A 12,707-nucleotide genomic window follows, 5' to 3' on the forward strand; every position below is an offset into this window, starting at 1 on the left:
GGGTGTGCACCCGCCGTTAAATTCGCCTCTGACTACATCTATGCTTATGTATTAATTGTAGTAAGTATGAAATAATGGCATCATGGGAAAGAGTTTGACTTGACAAGAAATGCAGTGCCATTTTATTTTTTATGGTTTTTTTTCTTCCTCTTGTGGCAGTAGGTAAAAAGATTGAATTGTTACCAAGACATGTACATGGCTTTACTTAAAGTAAAGGGATCTCTGTGTACTTAATTCTATGTGAAAAATGACTGTGAAATGAATTGTGACACAATTCCCACATGGGCACCCAGGAGTTAACTTTTCCAAATTCTGATTTCTAAAATTGGCAGGTATGCTCCTGCAATACTTTGCACTATATTTTTGCATATACGAGGATGGTTCAGTAAAGAATCGCCTTTACCTACTTCCACATATCGCAAAGTCATAATATTTTGTGTGTAGCATCATACATATCTCTATACTAAAGGTGTAAAATTTCAGCCCTGTGTCTTAATTTGTTTTTCTCTTACAGAGCTGAACACATGACGAAGTAGCATCATGGACAAAGTTGAAGCCAGAGCTGTAATCCAGTATCTGTTCTTGAAGGGGAAATCTCTTAAAGAAATCCATGAGGAGATGGCTGTTCTACATAAGAATGAAGCTCCATCCTCTGGCATTGTGAAGCACTGGCATAGACAGTTTAGGTGTGGTCGGACATCACTAGAATCTGAGTCCATTCCAGGTTGTCCCCATTCAGCCATTGATGACAGCACGATCAGAAAAGTGGAGTCGTTAATCATGGAAGATCGCTGGATATCTGTGCGTGGATTGTCCCAGGAGGTGAAGATTAGCGTGGGCTCCGTTGAAACAGTCCTTCATGACCAACTCCATTTACGGAAATTGAGTGCAAGATCCCCCAATTATTGACTGGTTTCCAGAAGGCTAATCGACAACAGAAAAACAACAGATGAATCGACAACAGATGAAAGTTGGATACATCATTTCAACCCTGAAAGTAAAAAGCAGTCCATGGAATGGCCACACCACCATGGTTCCCCACTCCCCAAGAAGGCAGGGGTCCAAGTGTCAGCAGGAAAGGTCTTGCTGACAGTGTTTTGGGATGAGAAAGGTGTAATAATGACTGATTACCTGCCGAAATGTAGAACAATTACAGATGCCTATTATGCCAACTTACTCACAAAATTACAGGAAAAAATCAAAACATGTAGGCGTGGCATGCTGTCCAAAGGTGTGAGAATGCTTCAAGACAATGCCCCAGTTCACACTTCTGAAATTGCAATAATACAAGCAGCCACTTTTGGATATGAAATACTGCCCCATCCAGCCTACTCACCTGATCTTGCACGGACTTCTTGTTTCCTTCCCTCAAATCATTTCTTCGGGGGACACACTTCCCTGACGACGAGACACTCATTTCTGCAACAGAGTCATGGTTCAAAGACCAACCTCACCACTTCTATAAAAACAGTATCCGTAGCCTCATCCATTGATGGCAAAAATGTATAAATCTGCACAGTGGCTATGTAGAGAAGAACTAAAACCTGTGCCATGAATCAACAGGTTAGCACCTCTGCAACTAGGTCAGGGCAATTCTTTATTGAACCACCCTCGTAGATCAAATCATGTTTTGTATTTTCCAGTTTAAACCACCATAGATATTTTAGTTCTGATATATGCCTTTTCTTTTTATTTACTGTCCAACTTCAAACTCACAGAGCCAACTTCTCTTCTTCCTTATATTTAGTCCTTCAATTTCTGTTTTCTGGAACAACCTCCCTTCACATGTATTTCCTGAAAGTTAACAATCTACAAAAATTCAAGTCTAATGTCAACAAGTATATTTCATCTTTTCAATCTTCAACCCATACATAGTACTAAGTACCATAGATTCTAATACCTTTCGTGTTTGGGGTTTTCATATATATAAAAAAAAAAAGTAATTAGTAAGTTATGATTTTATATTACAGTTATATATTAGCAAAAACATCAGAATATGCAAAACAGAAATTATAAACTTATATATATGACTGCTAAGGTATTTTTAATATATTTATTTGCATTTTCCATTTATGCTTACAGAATGCTTCTGAAGTTCGCATTCCAGCTAATCAGGGTATTGCTGGTCACGTAGCCACTACTGGTGAGTTTAATGAATAATGTACTGTTTGATATATTGATACTAATGCATAACTGTAACTTTTATTTGTTTTAGCTTGTAGGTTTGATTTCTTTTAATTTAACTCTTAAGAAACTTTCTTACTTCAGCTATTTCTCAGTAGTGATCAGTTTTATTAGCTCCTTGTTTCTCCATTAGAAACATGGCTGCCAACTCTCCAGATTCAAACAATTTGGCATAAAATAGTGAAACAAAAAAGGGGTAGTCTTTCAGTATGTTCCCTGTATTTTGCAGCAACAGTTTTTTTTTTTTTGTCTTTTTCTTTTTGCAAAAGATTAGTAAAAGTACATTAAGATCTAATATTTAGTTTTTTTAAAAATTATGCAAATTTATTATTTTTATTAATAAACATAACTATAATAAACACTTGGAAATGGTTTGCTATAATTGTACTGTTTAAAAAAATTTAAACTTTAATTTGCTGGTTTTTCATTTCCAACACAGCACATAATGGTACCCTCTCTCAACTGCTCTCAATTTAAAAAGCAATGAAGATTAAAAAAAGAACTTAGTGTATTAAAAACTAATATTAAATATTTATTAAAGAAAATAAATGTACAGGAATGGCAGCTCCTCTAATTTGCATTGCCAATAGTCTAGAAATAAAAGTAAAATTACCACCCTACTCTGTCAATAAATTGATAAATCCTGCCTTCCTTGTCAGTCACGATTATAAAAGACCAATGAGGGATGAGTACAGAGACAGTGTGTCATGAATATCCAGACAGGTTAATGGGTAGTGAATGAACTAAACAGGATAGATGGATAAACTGATCAATAGTATGCCACAACATATGTAGTAAACTACCTTGTTTTTTATATATGGTAAAAAAGTGTTTAGTGCATCTACACCAACATTTTGCTGCCAAGGTGTTATCTTTGATGATATGATACAATAAAGTGTTACCACTTCAAATATTTAATGCACTCATAGCAGAAGCTATATGACTTTGTGAATAAATTTGATAAATTGTGGACTTGGTTAGTGGCCAGCCGACTTTCTATCATTAATTCCTAAAGACAGAACATGTTTCCTTATGGCAGTTGAAATCTGCTGGTCCCAAAAAGAATGCATGGATAGCAAGTTATGAACTGAGTTTTCAGTGGGGCTAATTGAAATATTATTTAAATGTAACTTAAATATCATTGTATTTGTATAATACAATTATATTAATATTAAATATAAATTAAATATAAATTTGGATAACCAATTTATCATCCATACAACATCAGATAGGAGTTTATTCCAACAATCGACAACTCGCTGGTTGAAGATTTCCACACATGTATTGTGCAACCATTCTCAGTTTGAATTTATATCTCCTCGTGTGTATTCTGTGCAAAAGGAAGGATGCCATCAGTACTGAGCTTACCCATTTCATTCAAAGCTTTAAACACCTCAGTCAGATCTCCTCGCGGGTGCTTGGTCTCCAGGCACTGCAGTTTGCAGAACTGAAGCCTTTCCTGATAAGTGAACCCCTTTGTTCCTCTCCCTAATCTCAATACCTTTATTTTCACCTGCTCCAACAGATCCACATCATTTTCTAAAATGAGGCCTCCAGACCTGTATGTGCTGGTCAGAGTGTGGCCTGACCATTGCCTTGTACATTGGGATAATCATCTCCATATCTCTGCGGAAAAATTGCTGTGTATCATTGACAAAACTCCATGAGCTGCCCAGTCAGCCACTCTGCACTGCTCTCAGAAATCTTTATATATGATTGCACAATTACTCCTGCCTCTTTTTTCATTCTCCAATTCCCTGAGTGTGATACTACACAGTTGGTACATTAATCTGAGATTACTGCTCCCCATACAAAGTACTTTGCATTTTTCAATATTAAACTTTAATTGCCACTTCTCAGCCCATCTGTCTAATTTGTTTAGATCTCGTTGCAGTAGCATATCCTGATTACTGTAGTTAACCACCCTGCCAACCTTTATATCATCCATAAACTTTAAGCCTGATATGTCTTCATCAGTATCATTAATAAATATGGAAAATGATAATGGGCTGAGCACTGAAACCTGGGGGACTCCACTAACAACATTAGTCCAAGAAGAGTGGTGCCCATTGATCTGACTCTGTCTTCTCCCACTGAACTGTACCTTTATTCATAGTAGCCACTTGTTCTTAATGCCACACTTCTCTAATTTGTATAGCAGTCTCTTATGTGCAACAGTATTAAAAACTTTTCTGAAATCTAAGTATATGATGTCAAAATTAGTTTTTTCGTTGTTATAGATGAAGAAAGAATTGATATATAGTGGTCCTTGGTTGGGGAGCTGACAAGTGCACAAGGATGTATGTAATATAATAAATTATATTAACAGGCAACAGGGATGGGATACACTTAAATAGAAAGGGTGCAAGAATATTTGTCGATGCTATGGAGGCAGTATTAGGTGGGTTGGAAAACTGCTAGCTTGGGGGGGGGATTCACAGACTAAAAGGTTAAAAGTAGCTCCAGGCAGAGGTGAAGGTGAGTTTGCACTACTTCTATTAGAATAAGCAGTGGCCTGGAGCGAGGGGTGCTGGGGATTTCAGGGACTGACGGCAGTCATCGTGAAACAGTCATCGTGAAATATGGGATGTGTTAGGGTAACTAAGAATAAGAATATGTGCATGTATACCAATGGCACCTCCGTAGCCAGGTGGGAAGGAGCAGCAGTGCATAGCACACACTTCTTGATTAGACCTGGGTTCGAGCCCATCACCACGAAATACTGAGGATGCGGAAAGGTCAGGAAATGACCGCATATCCCAGAGCAATATGGCCTTAGTTGCTAATGCTCCTAAAAACCAAAAATAACAATAATGTATGCCAATGCTAGAACTTTAGTAAATAAATTTGATGAATTTGAAGTGTTGGTCAAGACATCAAAGGCAGATATTGTTGGGATATCAGAGACGTGGTGTCACACAGATATTAGGAATGCAGAATTGGAATTTGGGGAGTACAATGTGTACAGAAAGGATAGACAGGATAGGAAGGGAGGAGGTGTTATGCTGTTAATTAAGAAAAAACATAAAATCAAAAGAAATGCATCCAGTTGATACAGATAAACTTTGCACTGTTTGGTGTGACATAAGCACTGCAGAAGCAAAAATAAGAGCAGGAGTGTGTTATACGCCTAATGACTCGAATGAGACAATGAACAATTGTACAGAGAAATAGTGGGCTAGTAAATCAGAATGTCTTATAATGGGGGATTTTAACTTCCCAGATATTTACTGGAACTTGTGGGTTGGTCACTCACACATTAGTAAGACTTTTGTGGATTTATTGGATGATTGTTTTCTGCAGCAGCATGTTCAAGAAGCAACCAGAGAGGGTAATACTCTTGATCTGGTAATCAGCAGTGATCATTCATATATTAAGAAATTGCAGATAAAGGAACCACTAGATGGCAGTCATCACAGTGTACTGGTGTGGGATTTACTTAAAGATATAATTACCATCAGGGGAAAAGGAAAGGGTTTTTGCTTTCGTAAAGGTGACTACAGTGGTCTCAGACAGTTTTTAAATTCTGTACAGTGGGATCAACTGATGATGTTACCAAAAGTAAATTCTAAGTGGGAAGCATTCAAGGAATTAATCGTGGAAGCTACTAAAAGTTTCATACCTATTAAAAAATATTGTTCAAGGTTTAGGCCTAAATCGATATCAAATGAACTAATGAGATTCGTGACAGAGAAGAAAAATACATGGGTGCATATAAATTATCAGGCGACACAGAAGCCTATGGCAGATATAAGCTAGTCTGTAATTAAGTCACAATGGTGGTTAGGCAGGCGAAGGCAGATTACGATAAATCTTTGTCAAAGGATGCTAAAAAAAACAGCAAGAATGTCTTTACATATATAAACTCTAAAAGGAAGGGGATGAATCTGATTGGTCCACTTGATATCAATGGTTTGACTGTTGATGATCCTGCTCAGGTAGCAAACAAACTGAGTATTTTGCATCTACATTTATACACGAGCAGTTATTAAGGTTTGAAAATGCCAGAAGGTTATCAAATTGTTGCAGGGTGCTTAATGACTTTGTAATAACTGAGAGCAAAGTGGAGGAGAAATTGTTGAAGTTAAACGTAAGAAAGGCATCAGGGGTGGATGGGATCTATCCAGTTATATTAAAAGAGGCGGCAAAGGAAGTAAGCCAACCTTTAGCCATAATTATGAGAGCATCCTTGGACTCTGGAGGTCCCCACGGACTGTAGATGTGCAAATGTAACCCCAATTCACAAAGGGGATCGAAGGGTGACACGAGTAATTACAGACCAGTTAGTTTATCTTCTGTTCTGGGTAAAATAATGGAGTCACTGGTTAAAGATGCATTACAGGATCATCTAGATAAGACTGCAGCAATAATTCAGACACTGCATGGGTTTGTTAAGGGAAAGTCTTGTCTGACAAATTTGATAGGATATTATGATATGGTTACAAAGGAACTGGATGCAAAAAATAATTTTGATATCATATACTTGGATTTCAGGAAAGCTTTTGAAACTGTTGTGCATGGAAGACTACTGTACAAATTGGAGCAGAATGATATTAAGGGTAAGTTGCTACAATGGATAAAAGGATGGTTGAGTGGTAGAGGACAGAGGGTGGTAATCAGTGGATGCTGCTCTTCGTGGACTAATGTTATTAGTGGAGTCCCACATGTTTCGGTATTGGGTCCACTGTTGTTTTGTATATTTATCAATGATAGTGATAAAGGTATATATCAGGCTTAGTGTCGAAGTTTGCAGATGATACAAAGGTTGGCAGGGTTCTAAATGACAGTAATGATAGTGTGCTACTGCAACAGGATCTAGATAATTTGGGCAGATGGGCTAAGAAGTGGCAACTGAAGTTTAACCTTGACAAATGCAAAGTACTGCATATGGGTAGAAGTAACCCCAGAGAAACGTACCAATTGTGTGGTACTACACTTAAGGTGGTAAAAAATGAAAGACTTAAGAGTAATTTTGCAGTCAGATGTGAAGTTTTCTGAGCAATGCAAACAGGCTGCCAGAGCAGGTCATGGGGTTTTGTCAATGATATATATAGGAATCTTGCTAGCAGGGAAAAGGAGGTGACTGTCCCTCTGTATAAGGCAATGGTCAGGCCACGCCTTGAGTACTGCGTACAGGTCTGGAGGCATCATTTTAGGAAGGATGTAGATTTGCTTGAGCGTGTACAGAGAAGTGCAACAAGATTGGTGAGGGGAATGAAGGGATCCTCTTACCAAGAGAGGCTTAAGTTCTGCAAATTGCAGTGGCTGGTGACTAGGCACCTGTACGGTGATCTGACTGAGGTGTATAAGTCCTTGAATGGGTTGAGCACGCTGAATTCTGAAGGGATTCTTCCACTTGTTCAGATTACAAACCTAAGGGAGCATAAATTCAAATTAAGGAAAGACAGATGTAGAATAGATGTGTGGAAATTTGCCTTAGCCAGTGGGTGCTTAATTGCTGGAACAAACTTCCATTTTTCGTTACGGAAGTTGATAGGCTAAATAAATTTAAGGAGAAACTGGACAAACATTTAGAGGGAATGGTTGTGTGAATTTTTTTTTTTTTTTGGCTGATTCTGCATAAGCTCATACACTTGCTTTCTTGCATCACATGCCACTACTACTACTACTACTATTATCCCAATTCATTTTGATATTTAAACAATTCCTCATAGCAGTGTTTAATGCAAGAGATATTCAGCCAGAAAAAAAAAAAAAAAAAAGTTCAACTCTGTCTGGTGAAGCTTTTGGAAATGTTCTCAATAACCAAGTCTAACAGTGGTGCCATTCTTATAAACAAAGCTTTTACTTGGCATTTCTGCAGAGGATAAAGTCTACAATGGAATTTTTCTTGAAGCAGTCAGAGTCACTTGACATCTAATACACCTTACAAACAAATCCAGTGACTGAAAAATCCTAAGTAAGCTAATATTTGGAAAAATACTGGTAAAGAATTCTTTGGCTGTAATTTTAGTATAAATTGTGTATATTGTGGATGAAATTTAATTTCTAGTACAGTGCGAACTTTAAAAACTTCCTGGTTTTTCTGAAGGTTTTCTATCTTCCTTCTATTTTTTGTGAAGAGTTTCTGTTTTCCTTTTGCTTTCTTGCTTTTTGATTAGCAAAAGTTGGCAGCTATGTAAAAATACTGAGTGTTTATTAAAGATAGTGATGAACAAATATAAAAACATTCTCTTATACAGGCATCCCAGTATAAGAGCATGCTCTTATATTTTATTGTAATAAATTTTATATGGCAATTACATATACATTACTTGTGGAATATGATTAGTAGTAGTAATGGCAAATTATGCAAGGAAGCAAGCTTATACAGTATCAGCAAAATGTGCAAACACACACACACACCACTTTTTCTTACTATTGAATATACCATAAATTGTTAAACTAATAGAGTAAGCCTAATCTGTGAAAAGGTCTAAACCTCCCAAACACTTCCTAATTCATTTCACAAATATACGTGGTCTCGATTCTAATCTCAACAATGTCCATTTCCACTTGCAGTCTGCCAAATCCCATGTACTTTTTCTGACAGAATCTCAGTTATCAGTTGATTCAACTGCTGCTCATCCCAGTTGCCCAAATTATTCGCTGATGATTCCTTTCGCCTCAAAGGTGGTACTTGTGCATATGTCTGTTCCGATATTCCCTGTCAGAGACTTGGTAATTTGGAATCTCCTCTTTTCGATCTTCTCTGGCTTAAAATCTCTTTACCTCATTGTGTCAAATTCATCTGTTGTCTCTACCGTTCTCCTAACTCCACTAATCACTTGGAGCTCTTTAACTTCTTCTCTTTGCAACTCGACTTTCTCCAGTCCAACTTTCCTAACAGTGAGGAAATTTTCCTTGGTGATTTTAATGTTAACAACTCCTGCTGGCTTCCGTTTTCTAGTCACACTGACCCAGCTGGTCGAGATGCTGAGGAATCTCAAAAAGGATTCTTTATTGGAGTGTCACAACCTTTAGTGACACTCCGATTTCTAGGCAAAATGATATATCTCTTTTGGGGATTACCCTGACTTCTAATCTCTCTTGGCACAAGCAAATCACAAATATTGCTTGCTCTGCATCTAAAAAACTTGGTTTTCTCTTTTGCTCTCAGTGTTACTTTTCTTCCAAACAACTGTTCACTCTGTACAAATCGCAAATCCGCCCTACCATGGAATATTGTTCTCACATCTGGGGCAGTGCCCCCAAAACCTCTCTCAGGCTTCTAGATTTCATTCAGAAGAGGGCAGTTAGGTTAATTAATGACTCCTCTCTAACAGAGTCTTTCCACTCGCTGTCTCATAGACATACTGTTTCTGCTGCATGCCTTTTCTACAGATACTTCCATGAGCACTGGAAATATTTGGGCACTCTAAATAATTCCCGCTCTCTCTTTCAAAACAGTTCGAACACATGCCGCCACCAGCCAACATCCATTTACTGTCCAACTTCAAACTCACAGAACCAACTTTTCATCTCCCTTGTTTATTCATTCAACTGCCGTTTTCTGGAACAACCTTCCTTCATATATCTTTCCTGAAAATTGCAGTCTACAGAAGTTCAAGTCTAATGTCAACAAATATCTTCTTTCGTCTTCTCAACCTCAAACCCAAGCATGGTACTAAGTACTATAGATTCTAATACCTCTTGTGTTTGGGGTTTTCATAAAAAAAAAAAAAAAAAAAAACCACTACCCACCTCATCTGCCCATGCCATATAATAAATGTCTAATTCTTCATCAGATTTATTCATACTATCTACTTCCTTACATAATGTAACATAATATGTAACAAAAAAATGTATAAATTAAAAGAGAAAAAGATTGAAAATTTTTCCACAAATTGTTTTCAATATTCTTCAAAACATAAAAAAACCAAAAAAAAACCAGTTCTCTTCAATTCATGGTGTTTGCACTCATTATTAACAGTGTTATACCATGCAGTCTATAAAAGTTATTATAGTATGTGTTATACAGAGTTGATTTTTAAATTTGTACTGGTAAAATGCATTAAAGTAAGGATAGAATCTTCAAAGAACTACATCATTCAAAAATCTAACACAGAAATTATGAACAACACTTTCTCTGTTACATGACATTACTGTCCAGGTTGGATCTCAAAGACCATAATAAAGAAAGCACTGGTATATTTCCTAAACTTAAGCCCTTAGGCAATTAATGGTTGCAGCAACAAGGAAAAAGAGAAAGTGTAGCAAGGTACCAGGATTCCTAACAAAATCCTGCATAAATGAGTAATGGGTAAGCAAAAGTATAAATACATGGGTCTGTCAGAACCCTCCTGCTCATTGCAGGTTAAAAGTTTTTTAAAAAAAAAAATCTGTTTGTCATTATTATTTTATATTAGCATTAGCATTAGTAGAGGCATTTGATGCAAGAAAGCAAGCTTATGCAGCATCAGCCAAAAAAAAACCCACTTCCACTTCACCCCCTCTGTTCGTTCAAAATACCTGTCCAGCTGAGCCTTAAACTTATTTAGGCTATAAACCTCCACCACAAGGGATGGAAGTCTGTTCCACCAACCAACCACCCGCTGGCTAAAGGCAAATTTCCGCACGTCTATCCTACATCTGTCTTTCCTTAATTTGAATTTATGCCCTCTCAGGTGATTTTTCTGAGCTAGAGGAAGAATCCCATCAGCATTGAGCATGCTTAAACCATTCAAGGCTTTATACACCTCTATCAGATCACCTCGCTGGTGCCTAGTCTCCAGACACTGTAATTTGCAAAACTTAAGCCTTTCTTCGTAAGAGCACCCCTTTGTTCCATTCACTAATCTTGTTGCCCTTCTCTGTACTCGTTCCAGCAGCTCTACATCCTTCTTGAAATGAGGCCTCCAGACCTGTATACAGTACTCTAGGTGTGGCCTGACCATTGCCTTATACAATGGAATAATCACCTCCTTATCCCTGCTGGAAAAATTCCTGTATATCATTGACAATACTCCATGAGCTACTCTTGCAGCCCGTCTGCACTGCTCAGAGAACTTCATATCTGCCTGCACAACCACCCCCAAGTCCCTTTCATTCTCTACCACTGTCAGTGTAGTACCACAGAGTTGATACGTTGCTCTGGGGTTGCTGTTTCCCATGTGTAGTACTTTACATTTGTCAATGTTAAACTTCATTTGCCACCTCTCAGCCCATCTGCTCAACCTTTCCAGATCCTGTTGCAGCAGCATAGTGTCAGTAGTGTCCTTGACAACCCTGCCAACCTTTGTATCGTCTGCAAACTTGGACATTAAGCCCGATATACCATCATCAATATCATTTATAAATACAGAAAACAATAATGGACCCAACACTGAGCCCTGAGGGACTCCACTAATAACATCAGTCCACGATGAGCAGTGTCCATTGATTACCACTCTCTGTCTTCTCCCCCTCAACCACCCCTTTATCCATAGCAGCAATTTGCCTCCAATGTCACACTGCTCCAATTTGTGTAGCAGTCTTCCATGTGCAACAGTATCAAAAGCCTTTCTAAGATCCAAGTATATAATATCAAAGTTATTCCCTGCATCCAGTTCTTTTGTGACTGCATCATAGTATCCAATCAAGTTGGTCAGGCAAGACTTGCCCTTAACAAAACCATGCTGTGTCTGAGCTATAACTGAAGTCTTGTCTAAATGATCCTGCAGTGCTTCTTTAACCAGTGCCTCCTGTTCACTTCACTGTTCTGTTCAATTCACGGTGTTTACACTTACTACCAACAATGTGATACTGTTCAGTTTATAACAATCATTGTAGTCAAAGAAATAATCTAATGCTGACAGCTTGTGGAACCAAGATGACCTTTTGGCAACACCAAACTATGATGTAGTACAGTTCAGAACCATTTCTCAAAGTACACCAATTTTCCTTATAGTATGGCATGAATAAAAGTCATAAATAACATTTCAGTAAATTCTTCTGTATTTTTCTGGATGTTATTTCCACTCTGTTTATGAACTGGAATAAATCTATCAGAAATATTTGTGAAACACCTCTTGAATGCTTTTTGACTTTCACACACAACTTATTTTAGTTCCCTCATGAATTTCTGTAGCCCACTTACCAGGTATTTTTTTTAAAACAATGTAAAAAGATTCATCTCTTGTTTTTTAGGTCTCTACACTGAAAAGAAATGATACAATTTTACCATTCCCTATAAAATTCATTTCTTTCAATAACTTACAGTTTTCCTTAACTTTATTTTTATAGAAGTTGAATTACTTGGATTTGGGCAATAATGGCAGAACCTATTAGGAAAAATTAATACAGCCATCTTTGGTTAAGAGCACTAAGTAGTGCTCTTAACCTACTTAGTGAGAGCTCTTAAGAGCACTACTTAAGAGCTCTACTCTTAAGAGCACTAAGTAGTGCTCTTAACCAAAATTGTAAAAACACAAAGTGCTAAGTGAATCTGTGTTAAGCAGGAGAGATTTAACTATGGAATATAATATAAATAATTTTAGTCTATTGGTATGGATCAGTGTTTCTGGCTGATTTTAAGGCACCAT

General features: G+C 37.4%; 1 protein-coding gene across 1 annotated transcript in view; it reads left to right on the forward strand.

Annotated features, from left to right (window-relative positions):
- Positions 1-12,707, forward strand: part of LOC150078091 (cGMP-dependent 3',5'-cyclic phosphodiesterase-like) — a 329,128-nt gene that overhangs the window by 166,839 nt on the left and 149,582 nt on the right. The window contains exon 12 of the mRNA XM_090384462.1: positions 2,083-2,143. Coding sequence (XP_090240588.1) covers positions 2,083-2,143 — 61 coding nt within the window. The remainder of the gene's footprint in view (positions 1-2,082; positions 2,144-12,707) is intronic.

Source organism: Mastigoproctus giganteus, chromosome 11, assembly GCF_048544385.1.
Source record: "Mastigoproctus giganteus isolate SK-2022 chromosome 11, ASM4854438v1, whole genome shotgun sequence".
NCBI lineage: Eukaryota > Metazoa > Arthropoda > Arachnida > Uropygi > Thelyphonidae > Mastigoproctus > Mastigoproctus giganteus.